Below are 25,251 nucleotides of genomic sequence, written 5' to 3'. Positions count from 1 at the left end.
CAAATAAATTATCTGCCAAAATGTACATTAAAAATGACCATTATTTACACATTGCAACTACTTTATTAATAAAATAAGAATAGCTTAACATAGTTTGTATAACAGTTTTGTATTAAAAACGATGCATTTTATAGCCTACTTATTGACAGTGGATATATCAACAAATGATGAAAGCTCAAAACAACTGGAGCAAGCAGGCAGTAAACATGTAACAGGCTATCTAAAAACGACAGTCAACTACGTATATAAAACAGACATTTTCATCGAGTACTTACAATATGTTGACGCTTTAACTGACGATGGAGCGAAAGGGTCGTTTTAGGTACAATTTAACAAAGTGTACAGATAGACCCTATTAAAGTGATAGTTCACCCAAAAATGAAAATTCTGTCATCATTTATTCACCCTCAGGTTGTTCCAAACCTGTATAAACCAGGCCGCTTTGGGGCACCATTGACTTCCATATAGGAAAAAAATACTATGGAAGTCAATGGTGCCCCAAAACTGTTCAGTTTCCCACATTCTTCAAAATATCTTCCTTTGTGTTCAACAGAACTAAGAAATTCATACAGGCTTGGAACAACCTGAGGGTGAGTAAATGATGACTGAATTTTAATTTTGGGGTGAACTATCACTTTAATACCACAAATATTTACCTGCAAAGTAACTCCTGATAACCTTCATGTGATCAAATAAATGCAGGCTGAATTTAGCAGCAATGACGCCATCTAGTGGTTAGAATGCCACTTTACAATCACTTGTCCATAGTCAAACAGTTGAATTTAATTGATGTTTCGATGCAGAAAATTAAAATACAAATTGTGATACACCTTTTTATTATTTCAAAACTATTTATGAAATTTACATCATGAAATGGTAAAAGTACAGATAAACCCTTCCACACAGTAAAACTTGACAGAGTACAAAATAGTTTGTCCTATGCAACTAGCCTTAAAAGACACATGATCATCTTCAGCTATCCAATAAACACACTGTTCATTATTTTGTCCTGAAGTACATCTCCATAATTATGTTCGATATTAAGACGTCTCATTGTTTGAGACTTCCAGTATTTGTAAGGTTAAAAGACACCTCAAAATCGTTCCATCATAGTAGAGTCCACTGACCATAAGCATGTTTGCAATACACTATAGCATATCACTCAAAAAGGCTGCATACCAAACACTGATTTGCTCTACACAAATCACATCATGTAGTCAGGATTATTCATGAGAGCCAGAACACACAAGTCACCCACAGAGACCCCATATGCCACCTTTGCAGGCTAAGAATGGTGGAAAAAAAGAAAAAACTTTGAGTAATAGTTTTAGAAATTATTAAAATACTAAATAGGATTTCCTTTTGTTTGACAACTGCATGTTGAGAAAATGTATAATTGTCATTGACCTGTTAGTTTTTGGGTATACAGAGAAGATTTGCAGTTTAGTTAAAATACCCGTGTGCTTATTTGAGTGAGTAATGCCAGCTCTGGTGGAACACTGCCTTCTTTTTTTTGTTACTCAACACGAGGAAGAGAAAGTAAGACTGTGGAATCGATCGCAGAACATGCATGATTGTCTGTTTGTATAGCTCTGAAGCTGGATGTGTGAAGTAGAAATGTAAAAGTAAACCAAAACCAAACAACTCAAAAGACTTGACAGAAGCAGTGATGGAACTGGACAGAGAAATAAAGAATGTCCCCACAGAAGGCATTTGCATTTGTAGCCGTCCATTGACCAATCAGAATGAAGCCGGAGAGGGATGTGCTGTGGGAGCTACTGCGGCTGTAGTGAGGGTTTTGTTCTGCTTTCACAGAAGGCAGCTTGTTGACAGGATGGCACCCATGAAGCCATTTACGCTTCACTTAGTACCTGTGTAAACAGTGGGTCATTTAATTTTCTATAGAAATGCAAAGGAATAGAAAACAATTGGCTCTGTCTCACCTTTCTGGCAAATTCTGGGAGGATGAAAGCAGCGCGGTGGATTTCAGGATTGTAATATTTCAGGCTCATGCTCTCAATCTCATCTCTCGTTAGTTCTCGCAATGGCTCACGGAAATTTGTTTTCTGCAGTAAACAAATTAATTATGCTTACTATTGTTAATATTATATATTTACCCTACCGTTCAGAAGTTTGGGGTCTGTATGATCACCAAGGTTGCATTTATTTGATCAATACAGTAAGAACAGTAATATTGTGAAATATTATTACAACTCAAAAATAACCACTCAATTTTAATAGATTTAAAAATGTAATTTATTTCTGTGATGGTGAAGCTGAATTTTCAGCATCATTACACCAGTCTTCAGTGTCACATGATCCTTCGGAAATCATTCTAATATGCTGATTTGGTGCTCATTAATTTTTTAAAAATTATTTCCAATGTTAAAAACATATTTGTTGAACACGTGTTACACATTTTCAGGATTCAAATAGAAAGTTCAAAAGAACATAATTTATATGAAATGGAAATCTTTTGAAACATTAATTATAAAAAAATGTCTTTTTTTTTTAATCAATTTAATGCATCCTTGCTGGAAAAAAAAAAAAAACTTAAACTTTTGAATGGTAGTGTATAAACAAAAACAATGCGTCAAAGTAATAAAGGAATAATAAAGCTTTTCAAACAAAATAAAAAAGAAAACCCTTACCGGATTTTTACTGCAAAGCATGAAGCCGATTTGTCCACTTGGATATGTTGGAATGGTGCAGTATGCATAGTCCACTACAGGAAAGAGGGTCTTACAGAAGGTCCGCATTTCCTTGATTAGCTCCAAATGCAACCACTGACACTCTCCTGTGAAATTCCAGCAGAAAATTACAACCATGCCATATATGCGTCATTAATATTCTTTTTTTTTTTCTAGAGCTACAATTATATCAACCTTGACAACAGAGAATTCCTCCCTCACAAAGAGCCGTTTTCATGAGCTGATAGTAAGACTCTTTGAACAAGCTTTCAGCCGGACCTGTGACAGGGTGAAATGAGATCAGCCTGAAATGAACACCATGTTTTGTCTGGGAGTCAATGGCTAAATCATTATTTACCAATGCAAAGAAGAAACTTCAAGGCCACACAGTGGGCTGCATACCGACAGGGTCTGAGGAGTCTGTGATGATGATGTCAAAGGCATCCTGATTCTTTTTCATAAATTCAAAGCCATCGCCTACATGCAGAGTGAGTTTGGGGCTGAAGAAGCCTTTTGCCATTCCAGGGAGGTACTTCTTGGAGACGTTTATTACATCCTGGGAGAAAATGTGATCCAGGTAATTAATCAGCATTTTAAAGCATGAAATAATTTAAGAAAAGTCAAAACCTTTAGATATGCTGCAAGATTCCTTTCCAGAGTGTGTTTCTGATTTATTCAATGTGTTAAAGTCAAATTTATTAGAAACTACAACACAGCGCAAGGTGCTGTACACTGTGATTAAATAAGACAAAATTAACCAAACGTAAATATAAAAATTAAAAAACTAAAAGAGAAACAGACACTGCAGCTGTTCAGCACACAACAACCATGAAAGAAAAAACAAATGAGTCTTAAAGGGTTAGTTCACCCAAAAATGAAAATAATGTCATTAATTACTCACCCTCATGCTGTTCCACACCTGTAAGACCTTCGTTCATCTTCAGAACACAAATTAAGATATTTTTGTTGAAATTCGATGGCTCAGTGAGGCCTGCATAGCCAGCAATGACATTTCCTCTCTCAAGATCCATTAATGTACTAAAAACATATTTAAATCAGTTCATGTGAGTACAGTGGTTCAATATTAATATTATAAAGCCACGAGAATATTTTTGGTGTGCCAAAAAAACGAAATAACGACTTATGGCTGATATCAAAACACTGCTTCATGAAGCTTCGGAGTGTTATGAATCTTTTGTGTCAAATCATGATTCGGATCGCGTGTCAAACCGCCAAACTGCTGAAATCACGTGACTTTGGCGCTCCGAACCGCTGATTCGACACAAAAGATTCATAACACTCCGAAGCTTCATGAAGCAGTGTTTTGAAATCAGCCATCACTATATAAGTCTTTATTTTGTTTTTTTTGGTGCACCAAAAATATTCTCATGGCTTTATAATATTAATATTGAACCACTGTACTCACTGAGCCATCGGATTTTATCAAAAATATCTTAATTTGTGTTCTGAAGATGAACGAAGGTCTTACGGGTGTGGAACGACATGAGGGTGAGTAATAAATGACATTATTAAAATTTTCATTTTAGGGTGAACTAACCTTTTAAGGTTTTAAACACACAGAGGTGGGGGACAAATTGGAGATGGTAAATTAATGATTTTTTTTTTTTTTTTAATGCGCCAAGGCTGCATTTATTTGATCAAAAATACAGTAAAAACAGTAATATCATGAAATATTAGTACGATTTAAAACCATTTTCTATTTTCAAAGGTAATATATTCCTGTGATGGCAAAGCTAAATTTGAATTTTCACCATCATTGCGCTTAAAGTTTTAAATGTCACGATTCTTCATCTAAAATCATTCTAATATGCTGATTTGGTACTCAAGAAACATTATTTATTAAAACATTAATTATTTAACATTATCACTAACATAAATTATTTAAATATGAAATCTTTTGTAACATTTTATAATGTCTTTACTGTCATTTTTTTTTCAAGTTCAATATTCAACTCGATACAAACCTCATCAATTTCACACTGAACAACAGACTCCACCAGCGGATGCTTGACAACCTCCCTCAGGACGCCACCGTCTCCTCCACCGATGATGAGAACCTGATGATAGGAATAAGGAAAAACAGCTAAACCAAAGGAAAATGATGTGCCATACAGAAACTAAACACCTAAACAGTTTTAAGTTATTCCAAGTCACATATATATATATATATAAAGCACAAAAATGAAAGCACGCACCTTCTTTGGGCAAGGGTGGCAGCACAGAGGTAGATTGGCGATCATTTCTTGATAGGAAAATTCATCTCGTTCAGTGCATTGGATGACCCCATCCAAAACCAGCACATTTCCATATGTCTTACTGTATGAAGAGAAGCAATGATGTGATCATTAGGGGTTCAAGCACGTAGTGCTGAAACGTTCAAAACGGGCGGAGCTACTAAAATGGCTAAAACTCGAGAACGAAATGAGATATTGGCACCAAACGTGGTACACGTGTGTAGGGGCTCAATCTTTGGTCACAATAAAAAAAAGTTGCGTTGATTGAACACTAGGTGGAGCTATAACTTGAAAAAAAACATGAAAACAGCTGTAACTATGCAACCGTTAGTCCGATCAACTTGAAATTTGGCATGCGGTGTCTTGGTCCAAGGGGGCATGATGGTCTATGAGGACATTGGCGTATCTCAAAAAACATGGCTGCCATCGGCCAATGAAATTTGAGCACCTATTAGACAAGGTTAACAGGCCGATCGGAACCAAACTCAGTGGGCATGTTCAACTCATGGCCCTAGAGGTCTGTAAGAATTTTGAAAGAAATCGGCCACAAGTTGGTGCTAACGAGTTTTACGCCTCTGTAATCATGCGGTGTTTCTCAAGTCCACACAATATGCATATCATTTGATAGATCTCCTCATGCTGAACAACTTTGCCTCAAGAACCAATGCTGTCAATCAAATCGTTCATTAATTATTCGCAAACATGTGAAAAACCTACTTTTGCGAACTAGTCCTAGGTTTTTCACCTGATTGGAACAAAACCAGTGCAGGACAATTCTCTGGACTCTCTAGATCAATAATTATCAAAAAAAAAGTTGAACTTTACCCTTTGGGTCGCTGTAACAGGGTCATTTAGAAAGTGGGCGTGGCTAAATATACCCAAAAGCCTATAAAGCCTAAACAAAAACTCAGAACATCACGAAAATAAGTGAGCACATGCAGCACATGACTCTAAAGAAGCATGCCAATTTTTATGGAGATTGGACCATAAATGGTGCTATAACTGTTAAAAACCTTTTAAAAAAAACATGTTTTTAATGGTTTTGGATGAAAATGTATATAACTTTGGGTGTGGTCGACTTATTTTCACGGAAGTCACATGCTTAGACTCATAAAACCTTGCTGAATCCAACGATACCAGACTTGTCAGGTTTCGGCTTATGGTTTGTGCAACGTTGTGATTTAGCGCTTAAAAAACTTTTGCGAATATCTTCGAAAACCAGCGTAGGAAACAGAACCTAAGTTGATTAACTACACATGAAAGCCCAAAATTTCGATAGGAAGTGGCAAAAAAATCCAATCAACGATGTTCTTGGGTCATTTTTTATGCTCTCTCATATATAAGTATCTATAATTTCAAAACGAAATGAGATATTTTCACCAAAATGAACATGCACATGTATGGGCACACTCTGAGGACACCCCAAAAAAGTGGTGGAGATCGGGCAATAGGTGGCGCTATAACTGTCAAGAAACCTTTAAAAAAACATATTTTTCCTTACTAAATTGCCTCTGTTGGTTGTAAATGTTCTTTTCCAACTATGATCTAAGTGTTTACATGCTTGCTAAATAAAATATCTTTTTATGTGCTTAAAGGCCTTAAATGCTTGAACCCCGATAAATGATAATTTATGATAATTTTAATACATTAAGCAATGAAGAGGTATAGCAAACAGGTGGAAAGCAGCACAGCAGATCCATTCAAGGTATTCTAAGCACTGCAACCGAGCATGTGTCATTTGAGATGACAGCTCCGGCCTCTCAGCACATATCCTATCGGGCAACACCTTGCATGTGCAAATACTTAATTGATTTTCAGGGCAGAGACTGTAACAGCAACCATATATCTGCATTTTCAACAGTATGAATGACTGTAGATACAATTTTTAAATGTTTTGACATATCAGAATTGGTACAGTGTAACGTTTTACGCATAATGCACATTAAAAGTACACAACCAAAGCGCTCTTCTAGTTTCAACTCTCTGCCACGCCAGACCTACAGCAGGCTATGCGGTTAGCAGGCTAGCTGCAGCCACCCACACAGCAAGACATCCATAAGCCAACGTGCTGTTTTGAGCGGATACCTCCTAGGAAAGTGAGGAAATCACGGTGCTCGCTGGATCACTGTATTATTATATACATAATTTGAACCGATAGCTTCAATTATGCGCTGAGAGAAAACGCGGGGAGTTAAAGTCACGCTATACTGAGCCACTTTGCACTAGGACTCACCTTTTAAAAACCATCACGTCCTGGAACTTGGATTTTTTATGATATAACACTTCCTCCACTTCAAGACTCATGGCTTGGCCAGGCCATAATGTGCATGTTTCGGTGAACCACCCGTCTTTAATGTTGTCCATTGCCGGGGGATTTAAATCTGAGCAGCGGTGGATTGAAATAATCTGATCAAACCAGACCACTGCAAGGAGTTACTGTAGATCTTGAACGCCGACTGACACGTTGGGCGTTCTCTGCAGTGCAACCGAACTTAAGAAATAAGAGGCGACCAATGTGAGCTGCCTGACGTCATACACAGGCATGAGGGCTGTGCATGTTTCTGCAAGCATGGTTGGTTTTGTGCCAGCGAGCATGAGCCCACGTGAAAATGGGTGTGATGTTAGCTTTATGAGTAAAAAGGTCTGGTTTGATTATATATTATTACAAGTTGCATTTGTCCTTTTTTGGCGTTTATTTAATTTTGTTCAGTGTAACATGTAGGATTACAGTTGTGGCACTTTCCACGAATAGTGTACATAATAGGCCCTGAAACTAACTGTTAAACATAGAAGCTATTTTGCTTTTTTATTTATTTGTCCACATATTAAAACACATGCTTTGATAAAACATTCTGAGATAAAAAAAGTCGTGTCATAAAAAGCTGAAATTATGGCAAACCAAAATTATGGCATAATTATGAGATAAAAAAAAGTAGAAATTATGACATACTAAGTGATAATTATGAGACAAAAGTCATGATTATGTCTGAAAAAAAAAAAAAAGGTCATAATTATGACTCATTGGAATAATTTTAACTTTTTAATTATGATTTAGCAAAGGGCAGAAAGGAGATGCTGTTCAGAATACAGTATCTCACAGAAGTGAGTACACCCCTCACATTTGGTAAATATTTTATTATATCTTTTCATGTGACAACACTGAAGAAATGACACTTTGCTACAATGTAAAGTAGTGAGTGTACAGCTTGTACAACAGTGTAAATTTGCTGTCCCCTCAAAATAACTCGACACACAACCATTAATGTCTAAACCGCTGGCCACAAAAGTGAGTACACCCCTAAGTGAAAATGTCCAAATTGGGCCCAAAGTGTCAATATTTTGTGTGGCCACCATTATTTTCCAGCACTGCCTCAACCCTCTTGGGCATGGAGTTCACCAGAGCTTCACAGGTTGCCACTGGAGTCCTCTTCCACTCCTCCATGACGACATCACGGAGCTGGTGGATGTTAGAGACCTTGCGCTCCTCCACCTTCTGTTTGAGGATGCCCCACAGATGCTCAATAGGGTTTAGGTACCCTCAGCTTCTTTAGCAAGGCAGTGGTCATCTTGGAGGTGTGTTTGGGGTCATTATCATGTTGGAATACTGCCCTGCGGCCCAGTCTCTGAAGGGAGGGGATCATGCTCTGCTCATTCATGGTTCCCTCAATGAACTGTAGCTCCCCAGTGCCGGCAGCACTCATGCAGCCCCAGACCATGACACTCCCACCACCATGCTTGACTGTAGGCAAGACACACTTGTCTTTGTACTCCTCACCTGGTTGCCGCCACACGCTTGACACCATCTGAAAAAGTTTCTCTTGGTCTCATCAGACCACAGGACATGGTTCCAGTAATCCATGTCCTTAGTCTGCTTGTCTTCAGCAAACTGTTTGCAGGCTTTCTTGTGCATCATCTTTAGAAGAGGCTTCCTTCTGGGACGACAGCCATGCAGACCAATTTGATGCAGTGTGCGGCGTATGGTCTGAGCACTGACAGGCTGACCCCCCCACCCCTTCAACCTCTGCAGCACTCATACGTCTATTTCCCAAACACAACCTCTGGATATGACGCTGAGCACGTGCACTCAACTTCTTTGGTCGACCATGGCGAGGCCTGTTCTGAGTGGAACCTGTCCTGTTAAACCGCTGTATGGTCTTGGCCACCATGCTGCAGCTCAGTTTCAGGGTCTTGGCAATCTTCTTATAGCCTACGCCATCTTTATGTAGAGCAACAATTCTTTTTTTCAGATCCTCAGAGAGTTCTTTGCCATGAGGTGCCATGTTGAACTTCCAGTGACCAGTATGAGAGAGTGAGAGCGATAACACCAAATTTAACACACCTGCTCCCCATTCACACCTGAGACCTTGTAGCACTAACGAGTCACATGACACCGGAGAGAGAAAATGGCTAATTGGGCCCAATTTGGACATTTTCACTTAGGGGTGTACTCACTTTTGTGGCCAGCGGTTTAGACATTAATGGTTGTGTGTCGAGTTATTTTGAGGGGACAGCAAATTTACACTGTTATACAAGCCGTACACTCACTACTTTACATTGTAGCAAAGTGTCATTTCTTCAGTGTTGTCATATGAAAAGATAAAATATTTACCAAAATGTGAGGGGTGTACTCACTTCTGTGAGATACTGTATGATTATCTGTATTGATTATCAACCTCAGAAAGCCAAACTAAGTTTTATTTCAGATGATTTATTTTTATTTATTTATTTTCTATGGGGCTTACTTATTGGAAAAATCATGGGAATATAATCCTAAAAAAAAAAAAAAAAAAAAAAAAAAAAAAAAAAAAAAGTTATATATATATATATATATACACATACAAAACCATATTTGTGAAACGTGCCATGAGCACATGACGCAAGCTCTTTATTTTCAGTTTGAATACCATTTACACATAACCTATTTTCCCATGAATACAAAAAAAGATAAATACTGGTCATTCCACATTGTACTGAATGAACGGATCATCCACAAGGCACACTTGACAATAGGCAGCTAAGATGTTCTCTGTTGAGACACAGTGCAGACAAAACATCACTGATCTGGACTGTCCAGTTGACTAAACATGAAAAGCTGATCATACTTATCTAATATTCACAGAACAACAAAATATTTACACAATCATGCAACATAGCAGACAATATAGCACTTATAGCTACATTCTGTTAAAAAATATCTATGTAAACATCAATTATTATAATAATGTTTTTAAAAGATACTGTTGATCATTCTGTCAGCTGTCAACCAATAAATTCAAATCAACACAACCTAATCATTAGGATTGGGATTGGCATCCGGATACTGGGAAAGATCAAAGGTCAGCACCTTACTGATGACACAATCTCCTTGCTGTGAATAAAAGAAAAAGTTTGAATACTTATTTTTAAAAATCAACAAAAAAAAAATAATAAAATGTATGAAATAATTAAGTTAACCAAGTTGCAATCTCTACAGTGTACAATAACAGTATAACGATAGGTTGGGATGGGTTATATTTCAGTGAAACTCTTGCATGCGTAAGCTACTTTTGATATGTTTGTGTTACAGCCCGTAGCTGAAATACAAACCTCAGGGTAAACTCCTATGAGGGAGTCAGCTTTTGTGTAGAACTCCTCTTTGAGAGAGATAACAATGGCCTGGAAATTCTGGACTGACTGGTCCTTTATGTAGTTGGCCACCTGCAGAGTAAGAAGTTAAATACATTTTTATATTTATGCCATTCAGTTTGGTTGCATCCATGCATTTGCATTTAGCCTTCCTAGAAGCTAACAAACACACACCTTGCCTATGTTGGTATTATCCAAAGCGGCATCAATCTCATCCAGGACAAAGAAAGGTGCAGGCTTGTAGCTATGAGGGAACGGAAATGCATTTTTTTTAATCTGAGGGGCAGCTAAAACATACTAGTTAACTTTTAAAGAGAAATAAAAAGTGAATGGCAAAAATGGCACCTGTGAATGGCAAAAAGCAGAGCTAAAGCAGCCACAGTCTTCTCTCCTCCTGACAGGTTGTCCATAGGCCTGAACCTCTTTCCTGGAGCTACACAGTTGTAGTTGATTCCATCTAAATATGGTTCCTCTGGGTTCTCTGGCCCCAGGAATGCCTGAAAGGATATAGAGTATCCCTTAAATTAAGTTTGAAATCCTACTTGTATTATTGTAGGATTATCTCTTTAAAAAAGAGGGAGTGAGATCAGAGTGTTTTTATTAACCTGTGCACTGCTGTTGCGTGACAGCGCTTTGTAGATCTCATCAATGTTGGTGGCAACAGACTCAAAACAAGCATTGAAACGGTCAAACCGCTCCTTCTTGATCTGCTCAAATGCCTGTTTGGCTTTCTTGGCTCTTTTCCGAGCAGCTTCAAACTCTGAAAGGCACATTAAAAGTAGATTTGTTGTTATTTAGACCAGTGGTTCTCAACTAGGGGGCATCAGCACACTTTTAAGCTGGCTTCAAGATGGTTTAAATGATTTGAAAGAAGCTTTGAAATGAACTAAAATAATAAAAATCATTATATTAGGGCCCAAGCCACTGGTGACGCAGGGCCCTCTTGATCCCCTAAGGATTATTATTTTTATTTTTTTCCATCATTCAGGGCTTTTTGGGGGCCTTAACATGCTCAAAAACTCTTGAAAATTGGCACACACATTGGAAACTGCGGCCATTAGGACGCCGCAGAGGCTGGTACCCGGGTGTGGCAGGGGGGCTCGACAGCGCCCCCTTGAACAGAGTCCAAAATCTTGGTCCATATATCAAATACGCTTGCACGCATTAGTATGAAACTCTGTACACATATAGACCTCATGGGGCCTAACAACTTTGATGATGCTAAATTGCCAGCGGATTTTTTATATCTCAAACGGTTTGGCCGTGGTGAGTCAACGAATTTATGGCGAGAAAAGGGAAACAGGAAGTATTATAACTTCTGCATACATTAATTGATTTTGATGAAAATTCGGCTGTGTGTTCGTTGTACAAGGCTGATCACATGGATGTGACTATTGTGAGTCAAAGTTATAGCACCACCAAATGGCAGCAGGAAGTGTGTCATTTTAAACATGCTTTGAGATCACCCTCTTATTTTTACCCGATTTGCTTCAAACTTCATCGGAATAATGTTAAAACATTGAATAGAATCGTGATATCTCAAACACTGATGCCATGGCAACGCATCAAACTTTAATATTCGTTTTGGATGCTTTTGAGACTCTTAGTATGCTTCAGATTGCATGAAACTCCACACACACATCAGGATTGTTATCCAGTAGACATGGGCAAAGCCTCAGAAACGGGCAGGGAGGAGGGGCTCTGTAGCGCCACATTATAGTGCAATAAATGTAGAGTGAATTTGACATAGTCCTTTGATGTTTAACCGTTTTAAATGCCTATTGCCTGCTGTGCACAGTTGCCCTGAAGCCACCGGGGTGGCGGTGCCACCGGGCTTGGGCCCACCATCGCTGCTTGCAGCTATATTTTTAATTTGTTCCGTCAACAACTCTCATTTTTATTTAAGAACCAGGGTCCTCATGGTCTTGGAAAGCATACAGTATATGAGGGAATTTCAAAAGTGTGTTTTCTAGAACTGGAAAAGTCATGGAAAATAATTCAATCTTAAAAAGACATGGAATTTTTTTTTATAACAAATAGATTTTTTTCTAGTTATGTCAAGCACAAAATATATTTTATCAGATAGAAATTGCTATTTGTGAGTAAAAATAATTGTAAAAAAAACTCGTAATGAACAAAAGTGTAAAAATTTAAATTTATTGGTCATAAAGATTGTGAATGCTGAAGGACATTCAGTTCTTGAAACGTTTGTTTCAATTTAATTATTTGAAATATAAAATTATTTTCTTTATTTTATTTCAATATATTGCCAATACTTACGAAACCCCGGACATGACATGCAGGAAAAAAATAGTAAGCTAATTCGTGCGCACGATTTACTAATTCGTTCCCTTAATTTATAAATCATGCGCACGATTTAGTAAATCGAGGGAATGAAATAGTAAATCGTGCGCATGATTTAATTTTTTTTCTTGTATGTCATGTGCGGGGCTCCGTAAATCCTAATTTCTGTACATAAAAAAAAGTTAAAAAAAAAAAATATATTGTCTTGGCCATTGGGGTCTTGGAATAAAAAAGGTTGAGTACCACTGATTTAGACTCAACGTACTATTATAAAGGTCATAGATTTCTCAGAGTCAGATGAGCCTGTACTTTAGCACTCACCATCACTGGTCTCCTGGAACTTGTCTCTAACGCTCTCAAGTTTCTCCATGGCCTTCATGTTGGGAGCGCTGATTCTCTGCAGGATGCTTTGCTGCTCGTTCAGTCTCTGCTGTAGGGTGTTCATCTCTGCTTTGATCTCTTCTTCTGACAGAGCATCCTATTAAAGGGTTTTACAAAGCTTTTGATTCTTCCAGGTTGCTTGTCAAACAACAAATTCAAAATATTTCAACAATTTAAATTACCTTGAGGTCCTCATTTAAGTTGCTGTAGTCAATCTCTATGAGGGCCTCTTTGGCGTGCACAGAACTTGATGCCTTCGGGCTGCTGATGGAATCCGTCAACTTGCGAGCTTCCCTATGTAGACATATCGGTGTGTATGTCTGTGCTTGCAAAAGCAGTATGCGTAAATGTGTGTGGAAAGTGCTTGTATGTGTTTGTCTATACCTCTCCCTGGCTGATGTCATCCATTGTCCCTGATTTAAGGGGCAATTTGATGTCCTGCATCTTGCAGGCTTGCAATAAGTTGTGTCTGTCACTGCGTTTCTGTTCCAGTTTGGTCTCAATGGCGGTTACTTCCTTCTGAAGCTGCGTCAGCTCTCTAACATTACATACATGTATAACATTACATCAATATTGCATGCATGCAACCAGCACAAACTAAATAATTTTACACGCAAATATATTTTAATGTTAAATTTATTTTGTTTTATTATAATAAATCTACCGTTATATTTGAGAAGATCTAAAGAACTATGAGAAAAATTTTTTGAATATCTCTCACTTGTTGGCAGACCCTAATTTCTTGCGGATCTCCTCCGTCTCTCGGTTCTTATCATTGACCTCTCCTTTCTTAGTGAGATGCTGGTTCTTCAGGTCCTGTAGCTGTGCCATTGTCTCATCAATGATCTTCATGTGTCTGTGTTCCTCCTGAGGTGGCGGGGAATGACATGAGCTACTGTTTAGGTTTTCATGCTAAAAGATTTTACTGCTTTGCTTGTCAAGATTTTTTACTCCTCTATTCTCTGTCACCTTTTTAAGTCGTTCGATCTCATTCTCATCCTTCTTTACAGTCTGCTCCCACATCATCACTTTCTCCTGGTCCTCCTTTAACTGGTTCTTCTCATAATCAAGCTGGATGGCCAGACGTGTTTTCTGTGTCTCAAACTCCAGCCTAGAATTGCCATATAACACAAGTTAGATCATGGCAGTCCACTGAGGAGTTGTGTATTGTCTGTATATTGTCCTTAAGAGGGTTACCGTTTTTTGGCAATCTCATTTTGCCTCTTCACTTTTTCCTCTTCAAACTCTCGGATATTTCGAACACCAATCTCCTCACAGAATTCAACAAAGACCTCATCCTCCACCTATGAATGACCATAACAAATAATAATTATTAGAGCATTATTACAGATCTGGTTGCAAGGTAAAATTTTGACAGCATTTCAAACGTCTTTGTTTCCTCCAGAGCCCTTACCAGGTTCATGCGATCTCTTAACTCTGTAATGTCCCTCTCTCGTGATTGGATGATTCGTTTTATGTCATTGATTCGTGGGCCAAAATTTGCCAGCTCACTCTCCAACTTTGATTTCTCCTACAAAGACAAACACTCATTTTGAAAAACACCAATGACTTCATTAGATCTAAAAACCACCCGTATTTTTTATCTGAGGTGTTGTTTCTCTGGTGTACCTGCATGTTCAGAGAGAGATGGCGGGTTTTGGTCTGTTCAAGATCACTCTGAGAGTATTTCAGTCTCATCTGCAGCCCGTGAGCCTGAGACTGGACCTGTCTGAGCTCTGCCTCCTTTCTCTTTGCCTTCATTTGTTCCTGAGGAGACAAACCAGCTTGTTAAAAAAAAATCATTTTACCTCCACTCAATACATATGCCTTTATTTCACAAATGAATGAATTATGGCCTGTTGCAATTATTACTTAGTCACTTGATCAAGATTATTTGATCTAATTGTGATGATTTGCTTAATTTTTAACAGCAGATGGCACTGTGTGCTTTAGAAACAGTAATACTCTGCTTCCTAGTAATAGGGAGTCGACTCCAAAAGAGTCGATTCCTCGACTCTGAATAGCCCCAGAGTCGGGGTCGACTCCAGCACAGGAATCGACTCTCGGTGTCAACTCTTTTGCTGTGTCCGAAATCACTCACTTGTTTACTGATTCTCGAATCCATAGCCTATGTAAAGTAAGGAGTGAACGAAATGAAGCGAGGAATTCGGACACTGACTAATCGCGTTAGAGAGCTGTCGCAGAAACTTTGTCACATACATTTATCCTACATGTAGCTTACTTTAGAAATAGATAACAGGCATAGTGACTTTAGTTTGTAATTATACATATGTCTGTGCCAGCTTTAGTATTGATGGTAGCTTATAATGCAATAAATATAGATTAAATCATTAAACTAACCATACATAATAAAAAAACTCACATCAACAATAAACACATCAATAAGTGTACATTATTGTATGCATTTGTCCAAGCACTTTTAAGACAATGATCATGTGTGTTTAGCGCCATCACCTGACCATTATAATGAGATGAATTCATTAAAGAATCCCTTCTTTCTCGTTTATTTAATTCTGACATAATATTCGACCACAGATGTTTTTCGTGACTTTTCTCTCTGTAAAATTAGGTATCTGCAATTAGCTAGGTAGCAACATTGATACTCGTCAAGCATCGCTAAATTGGACTAATTTGGACAGTCTTGCTAAACGTGTGTTGTTTTAATGAGGGGATTTTAAGGCTTCGCGTTGGGGAAAGATAAACTAATTAAGTGTGTAAGGACTGCCATCTTGCCTTATTTATGACCCTGTTTTGATGTAAAGTAAATGGAGTGGAGGAGTCGATTCCATCGACTCCTACAGTCGGGAGTCGGAGTCGACTCCAAAAAACCTGGAATCGAACACCCCCACTGCTTCCTTCCAATTCCTTATAATTCATAAAGTTCAAAACAGTTGAAGCGAATTACAAGGGTGTTCGCAGTGCGCTGTTTACATTAATCTTGCGTCATAAAAGCATTCTGAGGTGCAAGTACATTCTCAGACTCAGCCGAACGCACGAGCGCTCTTCTTCCTGAGCATTTGAGTGTGTGGTTAAAAACCAGCCTAGAGCACCATCTGCTGTCAAAAACTAAGCTCACAATCGATTTGAGAGAGAATTGCGATGCATTCGTGAAATATCAGAATCGATCCACGAATTGTGGATTGTCCCAGCCCTATTATTTGTATAAAATTTAAATGATCATGAGAGAAAATCTTCAAGCTGTGTATGAAGTTTCCCTGTAGTTCTTTTGTGTGCCACCTTCAATTCCTCTGTTAGTTTCTCTTTCTTTTCTTTAAGTTTGTCCACAGCTTTCTCGTCCCAGCGCCGAGCCTTTGCTTTCAGGTCGCTAGCTCCTCCAGAGATCACACCTGACTTTTGGAAGAGAGTTCCATCCAGAGCCACGGTCTGTAAAGAAGCAAGAAGATAAATAATTTGAAAACGATATCCTTTGATGTGTTCTATATATTCAACTTATACTACATGTTTAAACCTTATGACGGTATGGTCCTCCGAAGGCAATCCTGCGAGCGTCCTCCACATTCTCACACACTAAAGCATTCCCGCAGGCATACTGAAGGGCTTTCTTTATGTGTGGCGGCTCATAGCGGATCACGTCAATCACCAACTTTGCCCCACGAAGCTCTCTCAGTTTCTCATCTGTGGGTTTCACCTTGAGGGAGAGAAGCATGTGTCCAGTGAATCACAATCACATGCAGTTTAGCCTCCTTGATGGAAAATTTAGACCTCAACTCATGAATTCTTTTTAAAATCTGTATGTACCTCCAAATAGTCGAGAGGCAGAAAGGTCTCCGGTTCTCCTCTTTGCTCTTTAATGTACTGGATGCAATCTCTGCCAGTTTTCTCAGAGTCCACAATGATGGCGTCCATGTTTTTTCCCAGGACTTTGGTCACTGCAATCTGGTATTTCTTCTGGGTGGGCTGGCATAAGTCAATCAGTCTGCCATACTGTTCGGACAAACATTTAAACATGAACGTTTAAATGGGATTTATGTGCAAATAACAGAAAAAATACAGTGAAAGCTCTTTGTAGGCATCTTACAAGCTTCAGCAGCAAGCTTAAATTGAAAATGTGTCTATACATACAGCAACTCACCACTGATCCGGGGTAAAGCCGTTTAATGCTCTCCATAATTTCAGCTTTGCGCTGCTGACGGCTGTTCTCCTGCCTGTCAATGCGAGCATCACCAAGTTGCTCCATCACCTGTAACAAGAATCATGACAGCAATGAAAACAAAAGTCTTGAATAATATTATGTGCCTAAGAGTATGAGTAAATCTGTGTTTTATTACTTGGTTTAACTCCATGTTTATCTCATCAATCCTTCTTTTGGCCAGCTCCACTTCCTCAGTCAGTTCCTCTTCCATACGCCTCTGTTCATCCAGAGACTGCCTGGTGAGAGAAACACAGAGACGGGTCAAAATTCAAGTTTTCCATGACGTGAAATTGAAGCGTGAAGCAAAAAAGTACAACAAAACAAGTCACTAGAGAAAGACACTAGATAGGAACAGTAATATGAGAAAATACATTGTTTATATATGCACTGCCCAGCCAAAAAAAAAGTCGCTGTTTGGATTTTAATAGGCAAATACTTAAGACTCTATGAATGACAGTGATTACTATGTTTGTAGCATGTTATATGTTTGGCAACGGTTCTTTTAATCCTTAAAGATGGAGTGTGTAGTTTTTCATTTCTTAAACAACCATGTAGAAAGGCACATCATGGCCATATTCCAGGATGACAATGTCAAGATTCACCAGGGTTAAAATTGTGAAAGAATGGTTGTGAGGAGCATGAAGAATCATTTTCACTCATGAATTGGCACCTCTGAGTCCAGACCTTAATTTCATTGGAAATGAATGTTGTGATGTTATTTCCATCAAGAGGGGCATCAATTTTGGTCAAGATCTTGTATTGACAATGCAAGAGGTGAGCACTCTGTAAAGTCTCCTCCAGCACATCCCAAAGACTTTCAATGAAATTAAGGTCTGGACTCCGAGGTGCCAATTCATGTGTGAAAATGATTCTTCATGCTCTCTGAACCATTCTTTCACAATTTTAACCCTGGTGAATCTTGACATTGTCATCCTGGAATATGGCCATGATGTGCCTTTCTACATGGTTGTTTAAGAAATGAAAAGCTACACACTCCATCTTTAAGGGTTAAAAGAGCCTGTTGCCAAACATACACTACCAGTCAAAAGTTTGGGATTGGTAAGATTTTTAATGTTTTTAAAAGAAGTTTCGTCTGCTCACCAAGGCTGCATTTATTTAATTAAAAATACAGTAAAAACAGTAATATTGTGAAATATTATTACAATTTAAAATAACTGTTTTCTGTTTGAATATATTTTATAAAGTAATTTGTTCCTGTGATCAAAGCTGAATTTTCAGCATCATTACTCCAGTCTTCAGTGTCACATGATCCTTCAGAAATCATTCTAATATGCTGATTTGCTGCTAAAGAAACATTTATTGTGAACAATTGTACAAAATATTTGTGTACAATGTTTTTTTCAGGATTCTTTGATGAATAGAAAGTTCAAAAGAACAGTGCTTATTTGAAATATAATCTTTTGTAACAATATAAATGTCTTTACTGTCACTTTTGATCGATTTAATGCATCCTTGCTGAATATAAGTATTAATTTTTTTAATTTCTTTTCAATAAAATAAAGATTTTTGAACGGTAGTGTATAATGTTACAAAAGCTTTATATTTCAGATAAATGCTGTTCTTTTGAACTTTCTATTCATCAAGGAATCCTGAAAAAAAAAAGTACACAACTGTTTTCAACACTGATAATAATAATAAATGTTTCTTGAGCAGCAAATCATCATATTAGAATGATTTCTGAAGGATCATGTGACACTGAAGACTGGAGTAATGATGCTGAAAATTCAGCATTGCATCACAGGAATAAATTACTTCAAACAGAAAACAGTTATTTTAAATTGTAATAATATTTCACAATATTACTGTTCTTACTGTATTTTTAATTAAATAAATGCAGCCTTGGTGAACAGACGAAACTTCTTTTAAAAACATTAAAAATATTACCGTTTCCAAACTTTTGACTGGTAGTGTATAACATGCTAGAAACATAATAATCACTGTAATAATGATCCATTCATAGATTCTTAAGTATTTGCCTTTTAAAATCCAAACAGCAACTTTCTTTTTGGTCGGTAATGCAGTGCATATATATATATATATATATATATATATATAAAATATTTTTACAATGTGAATATCTCACACTCCAAAACAAAAATCTGATTCTAAAGTTGGAACTTTTCATTTAATAATAATCTCTGAAACACCTGCTAGTTGCAATATAGTCCTCCAGCTTTTCAATGCGCTTCTGGTTTTCTTCGATCTCTCGAATCTTCTGCTTTATTTTGGCCTTAAATCCAAAGAAAGATATTTAAGAAATCCGTGTCTCACAAAGGCACAAAAGAAAATCATTTATAATCATTTCACGTGTACCTCTGTCTCAATTTTCTTCCTCTCCTCTAGATCCAGTCTGTCCTGGTCGGCCTTTTGGTCCCTGTTAAACTTCTCTAGCTCCTGTGCCAAGGTAGCTGCCCGCTTACTGGCCTCCTCCTTCAGCCTGTGATACTGCTTCACCTGTGATAACAGTGAAAGTGTAAAATGAAACACTGAAATTTATAAACATAGTTGCATTTTTATATTTCCTGAGTACGGCTAACCTGGTTCTCCTCCAGTGTCAAATCTTGGCCTTGACTCTGCGCTTCCTCTTCCATCCGTTCCTCAAACTCCTGCCTCGCCATCTCCACGGCACCCTGCTCTCGGTCCAGTTCCTCGATGTCTGCCTTACGCTTCTTGTACATCTTCTGGGCGTTCTGCAAAGACTTTCGAGCCACCTCAAGCTTCTTAATTTTATGGGCAGTATTCTCCTTGGCCTTGATGTACTGTGGCCGCTTCTGATTCAGCTCAGCATCTTTCTCTCTAGAGGAGGTTAGATAAGTACTTCTTTAGCAAACCGTTACCATGAGTAATAAAATAAAAATAAAATAATATATTTAAACAATTTTAACTCATAATTTGATGGTTTAATCAAACTTGTAGGGTCACTAAAAACAAATATCCCCTCAGGACATCCCTTTTGGCCACTACTGTATATACTATATATAATATATATATATATATACATACACACACTTACTTTATCTCCTTCTCCACATTCTGCTGATCTCTCATCATTCTTCCCAGCTCCTTCTTCTTTTCCTTGAGCTCTTCCTCGACATGATCCATCTTCTTCCTGTCCTTCTCGATCTCACGGTTGCGCTGGGACAACTCTCGGTTCAGCTTCTCGATCTCCTCCTCATTATGGTAGAGTTTAAAGAGCTGTAGCTGAACATGAGCCCTGACCACCTCATCCTTCAGTCTCTGGTACCTCTCAGCCTGAACAGAGAGCAAAAGTTTAAACAATAATGCATTATCGCTGCAGATTTGTGGTGCACTAAAAGTTTACCTCCTCTTTTTCCTGTTTGGCCTCTTTGCGCTCTGCTGCAATGTTCTTCTTACGGTGATAGTTGAACTGAGTGTCTTCTTCTGCTTTCACCATCTCTTTCTTTCTGCGGTCATACTCCTGGGCCAGCTCACCAGAGCGGGAGATCTCCTCAAACAAAGCCGTCCTCTCTTTAGGATTCTTCATGGCTATTGACTCCACTGCACCCTGCACATCAAAACACAAACACAGACAAAATCTATTTTACCTCAAACAGGCTATCTTATATTTTCTATAATTCTAGAGGTCATGTGCATGTATACCTGGAACACAAGAAAATTCCTGGCCTTAATAAGGATACCCAGTTTCTCCAGTTCCTCGCTGTACTCTGAAAGCCCGACCACCTTATTGTTGATTCGGTACTCTGAGGAGGAACCTGTAACAAAAAACTAGTTAGTCTCACAGGGTAAAATGATGTGTAGAACTAGTAAATAATGCAGAAAAAGAAATAATTATTGTAGTTTTTTGAGGGTTATGAAGTTGTAACAACTTTCAGGACTTTCAGTAACTTTATTTTTAACATTTACCAATGATGACCCGTGTGAAAGTGCATTCCTCTCCATTCTCCTCACAGTACACCATGCTCACGAAGGCACGGTTGGCTGCTGGTTTTCCCACTGGTGCTCCATGGATGAGATCCTTCAAGGTTTTAACACGCAGGTTACTGGTCTTCTCTGCTAATACAAAACTGATGGCGTCCATCAGGTTTGACTTCCCTAGAGAGCAGTGATTTTGGGTATTGAGTTGGTGGCATGGTTTATTATTTGACATTTTCAGTGTTTGGCTAAGGCTCATTTCATAGCTAGAATTGCTTTTCTTTGCCGAATTCTGCGACCCATCAAATTATTTGACTCTAGTAAGCGTCGTAGTGACGGTACGGTTAGGATTGGGATTAGGAGTAGGTTGGATTAGCTCAATACAGCTCCTACTAGGGTCACAGAATTCAGCATTAGACCGGCACTACTCTGACTCCCAGAATGCAATTTCAACCCTCGCGAGTACAAGCACATTATTTATATATATAAAAATTGTTTGTTTGTTTGTTTTTATATATAATTTAACCAAACTTAAGTTTGATTGAAAATGATGCACAATAAAACATTCTACGCTGAATTGTTCCTGTTTTTGTTGTTGTTTTTCCCCCACACATCATAATTTCACTGAGACTTTTGTCTCCTTGGTAAACAAGTACACAACGTTTTGAAATAAATTGAGGGACAACAGTATTTTTTGAAAAAAAAAAAAAAAATAATAATAATAATAATAATTTTAAACATAATATAAACGCATATTATGAATAGCTTAATATTTGAAATTTAGCAGCAAAAATAAATGATGAAGGCATGGTTTCTCTATTTTTTCCTCACATGTCATATCTAGATAAGGACTTTTGTACCCTTGGTAAACAAATACACAAAGTTTTGGAATAAATTGATGGACAGTAATGTTAAAGGTGCAATATGTAAGAATTTTGCAGTAAAATATCCAAGAACCACTAGGCCAGTGTTATATATTTTGTTCACTTGAGTACTTACAATATCCCAAATGTTTCCAATTATTTGTAAATCGTGAGAAAATTGCAATTTTAACCAAGGCTCCGGGACGTGTGAGGAGTCGCCTGTCAATTGCGTCATACCCGCGTTACCCTCGGTTTCCGGTTTATTTCGTAGAAACCATGGAAACACCAAAGACACTTTAATATTTACATGTTTCAACAGACAAGGGAACAACTGTTTTGATATATTTTAGACAGAAAACTAAATATTGTTATATAGCTCAACACGCTTAGTCCTATTGTTTAAATCTAATTTTCTTGATTTTTTGTGAGTACCATGCTTTACCATGCCTCAGAGAAAAACACTATTTTGTGAAGTAGCTAACATAGCATAATCAGATGCAGCTTTATTTTTAGTAACAGTAATACAGCATTTTCTCCATCATACAATACGATTTAAAATGAATTGCATGCCATTTATCAACACAAGCCATCCAGCATTTAATATGATAATCTAAAATCTTACTGCAGTGTGTAACAGTGTCTCACAGCAGCCGCCGAGCGAACGCACAGAGTAACGTTATAACATCATTTTCAACACACTCAAATGTATCTAATATGATAAACAGAGCTGTGTTACCTCATACTCATGACCGGAAAAGCGGAAGCAGCGCCGGCGACTGTGGCATAATAAAAGTCCCACTGCTCGTGAGGCATGTGTTGCGGCCTCGTTCAGCTCCCACAACACTCAGTCCTGCTCTGCTTCATACTACAGTAACGTTAATAATCGCATCCCTGAACATGATTTCTGCCCGAGTCCTATCCCGATTATTTTCCACCGGCTGTGAGGTGAAGACCACATGTCCCAAGATTCTACGCTCAAACTTGGCGTCATCAAGCTACGCCTTTGTTTTGAATAGGCCTCTAGCGGACAGAAAATCGTACATATTGCACCTTTAACTGATAGTAATTAAAAAACAAACAAACAAACAAACAAAAAACATCTTTTTAAACATACATGAATGAATATTATGAATAACTTAATATATAGTATCAATAATTGAATAGAACATAGTAGCAAAAATAAATGAAGTCTTTGTTTTTTGATACCTACACATTAAATGTCTTATCTTCTTTTGTCTCTTTGGTAAACAAATAGGCTACACATTTTTTACAATATTTTATTGTTTTATTAAAATGTATTAATATTTTATTTTTATAATTTTAAGCATATAATATGAATGAATATTACGAACAGCTTAATATATGAAAGTTAGTAGCAAAATAAATGATGAATGAATGGCTTCCAAAAAAGTTTCTAATATGACCTAAGAAAAGAAAAAAAAAAAAAGAAGACTTTTTTTATATATATATAAAAATCAACCTCTGTGACAAACTTGGCCGGCGTTGAAAAAACACACAAATATAATAAATTTTGACTGTCAAAATATAACCATGGCGACTACATGTTAATGCAGTGTGCACACTAGACCCATGCAGCAGCAGCCCTGCAGTTCACTGCGCTGCATCACTTACCTGATCCATTTGGTCCAATTATTGCTGTAAATTTGTGAAACGGTCCGATTATTTGGCGTCCCTTGTAAGATTTGAAATTTTCGATCTCGATCAGCTTTAAATATCCCATGCTGACTGATTTATCTCAGGAGAGGCGTGTCAGACTGATGCTCTGGAGAGTCTCTGTGGCGATGCGCTTCTTCTCCGGACGTTGACTGGAGCCAAACAGATTTAAAACGAGCAGGCAATTAGATATGTCACATATCGTCTTTCAAAGGTTAAACCTCTGAAACTATAATAATCTGATAAAATATCATCTTAACACGAACTGAAATGAAGGTCCAGACGTGTACACGCCTCCTGTCTAGAGCAGAAAGAAGGCAAATTAAAAGTCTTAGCCTACAGCTATGTGAATCTGTACAGCAAAATCAGCACTGTAAACAAAGAATATAGAATTATTAGACTATTTTGCATCTCAGTACGTTTTGATGAAAAGACCATCAAGATATAATCCCAGCCTGTATAAATCCAGCCTCTGTTAAATGATTTGTCCTGAATATTAAATAATTATTATGACAATACAAACTTATCAACATCACCTCAATGATAAAGCCACTCATATCTAAGACCATTTAAAAGAAGCTGCTGTTTATGGTACTAAAACTTGCTTCAGCGCCAAAAAATTGCCTGGTTACAATATATTATTTTAATGTTTGAATCAGTGTTTTTTTTAGTATCATTGAGATACTAACTGTATTTATTAAAGTCCCCCTGAAATCAAAATTTAAGTTTTTTAGCTTTTAGTATGAATATGTTAGCCTTAAAGTTATGAATAAGCTGGGGTGTTCCAAAACAATGACAAAATTCGCATTTAGGAGATATAAGCATTCAAAACTTAGAAGTTGCGTCCCAAATGATGCACTATACACTATGCACTTATGCACTATGTACTCATCCATGAATTGTATAAGGTTATTTTGTCATTTAACAACGGAGTCAGATACCTCCTCTCCCTCCGGTACGTAATTAAAGCTGTGACAGTTGAGTGCATGAAGTGTCCAACATTCCACACTTCGTTTTTTCCGTTAATTTAGTGCATCATCCGGGTATTTAAAGTGCACTTTTTCTTTTTGGAATTTTCTGTGTGAACGCACTACTCGCACTATTTGTACTTAAAAACGTCACACAATAGTGCATAAGTACGCGAATTGGGACACACCTACAGTCTCTCACTTCCGCTAAAATGGATCACGGATTTTCATGACATCACATCGCACTTCAGTTTCTCGTCAAATCTTCGGTCCAATCAAATGCTCTCTAGAATCTGAAGTCCCGCCTCCTCCTACACACTTACCTGTAGACGCTGAAGCTTTCCTCACACATTTACTAGTTTCTACACAGGTGAATGGCACATAGTGCACTATATAGAGAAT

General features: G+C 37.7%; 2 protein-coding genes across 2 annotated transcripts; both read right to left on the bottom strand.

Annotated features, from left to right (window-relative positions):
- Positions 1–819: 819 nt before the first annotated feature.
- srm (spermidine synthase) lies at positions 820–7,458 on the bottom strand. The gene is made up of 8 exons (XM_051879882.1): positions 7,179–7,458; positions 4,907–5,027; positions 4,676–4,768; positions 3,093–3,246; positions 2,886–2,969; positions 2,652–2,797; positions 1,944–2,066; positions 820–1,871 (listed from the first exon to the last, which is right to left on the bottom strand). The coding sequence occupies exons 1-8, from the start codon at positions 7,307–7,309 to the stop codon at positions 1,854–1,856; spliced, it is 870 nt and encodes a 289-aa protein (XP_051735842.1). The 5' UTR covers positions 7,310–7,458; the 3' UTR covers positions 820–1,853.
- Positions 7,459–9,793: 2,335 nt separating this feature from the next.
- On the bottom strand, positions 9,794–24,220 carry smc1a (structural maintenance of chromosomes 1A). The gene is given in 27 exon segments (XM_051879868.1): positions 9,794–10,313; positions 10,532–10,642; positions 10,745–10,814; positions 10,916–11,067; positions 11,176–11,330; positions 13,196–13,352; positions 13,438–13,530; positions 13,532–13,549; positions 13,640–13,793; positions 13,977–14,122; positions 14,225–14,366; positions 14,453–14,559; positions 14,670–14,786; positions 14,885–15,022; positions 16,514–16,660; positions 16,746–16,925; positions 17,036–17,221; positions 17,370–17,477; positions 17,566–17,665; positions 19,598–19,680; positions 19,764–19,904; positions 19,988–20,246; positions 20,464–20,702; positions 20,773–20,976; positions 21,072–21,184; positions 21,336–21,524; positions 23,840–24,220. Coding segments are annotated over 27 exon segments (3,699 nt in total). The 5' UTR covers positions 23,949–24,220; the 3' UTR covers positions 9,794–10,232.
- Positions 24,221–25,251: the final 1,031 nt, after the last annotated feature.

Source organism: Ctenopharyngodon idella, chromosome 22 (assembly GCF_019924925.1).
Source record: "Ctenopharyngodon idella isolate HZGC_01 chromosome 22, HZGC01, whole genome shotgun sequence".
Taxonomy (NCBI): Eukaryota; Metazoa; Chordata; class Actinopteri; order Cypriniformes; family Xenocyprididae; genus Ctenopharyngodon; species Ctenopharyngodon idella.
The sequence above is the reverse complement of the archived record's forward strand: the minus strand, read 5'-3'. Positions and strand labels throughout refer to the sequence as shown.

What these genes read in the sequence shown, in the direction of transcription:
- srm (XM_051879882.1), bottom strand. Translation starts at nt 7,309, where the DNA reads ATGGACAACATTAAAGACGGGTGGTTCACCGAAACATGCACATTATGG. An exon ending in TTCAGTGTGAAATTGATGAG is followed by an intron (nt 3,247 to 4,675) that starts GTTTGTATCGAG and finishes ATTTTCTCCCAG; the next exon opens with GATGTAATAAACGTCTCCAA. An exon ending in AGGAATTCTCTGTTGTCAAG is followed by an intron (nt 2,798 to 2,885) that starts GTTGATATAATT and finishes GGAATTTCACAG; the next exon opens with GAGAGTGTCAGTGGTTGCAT.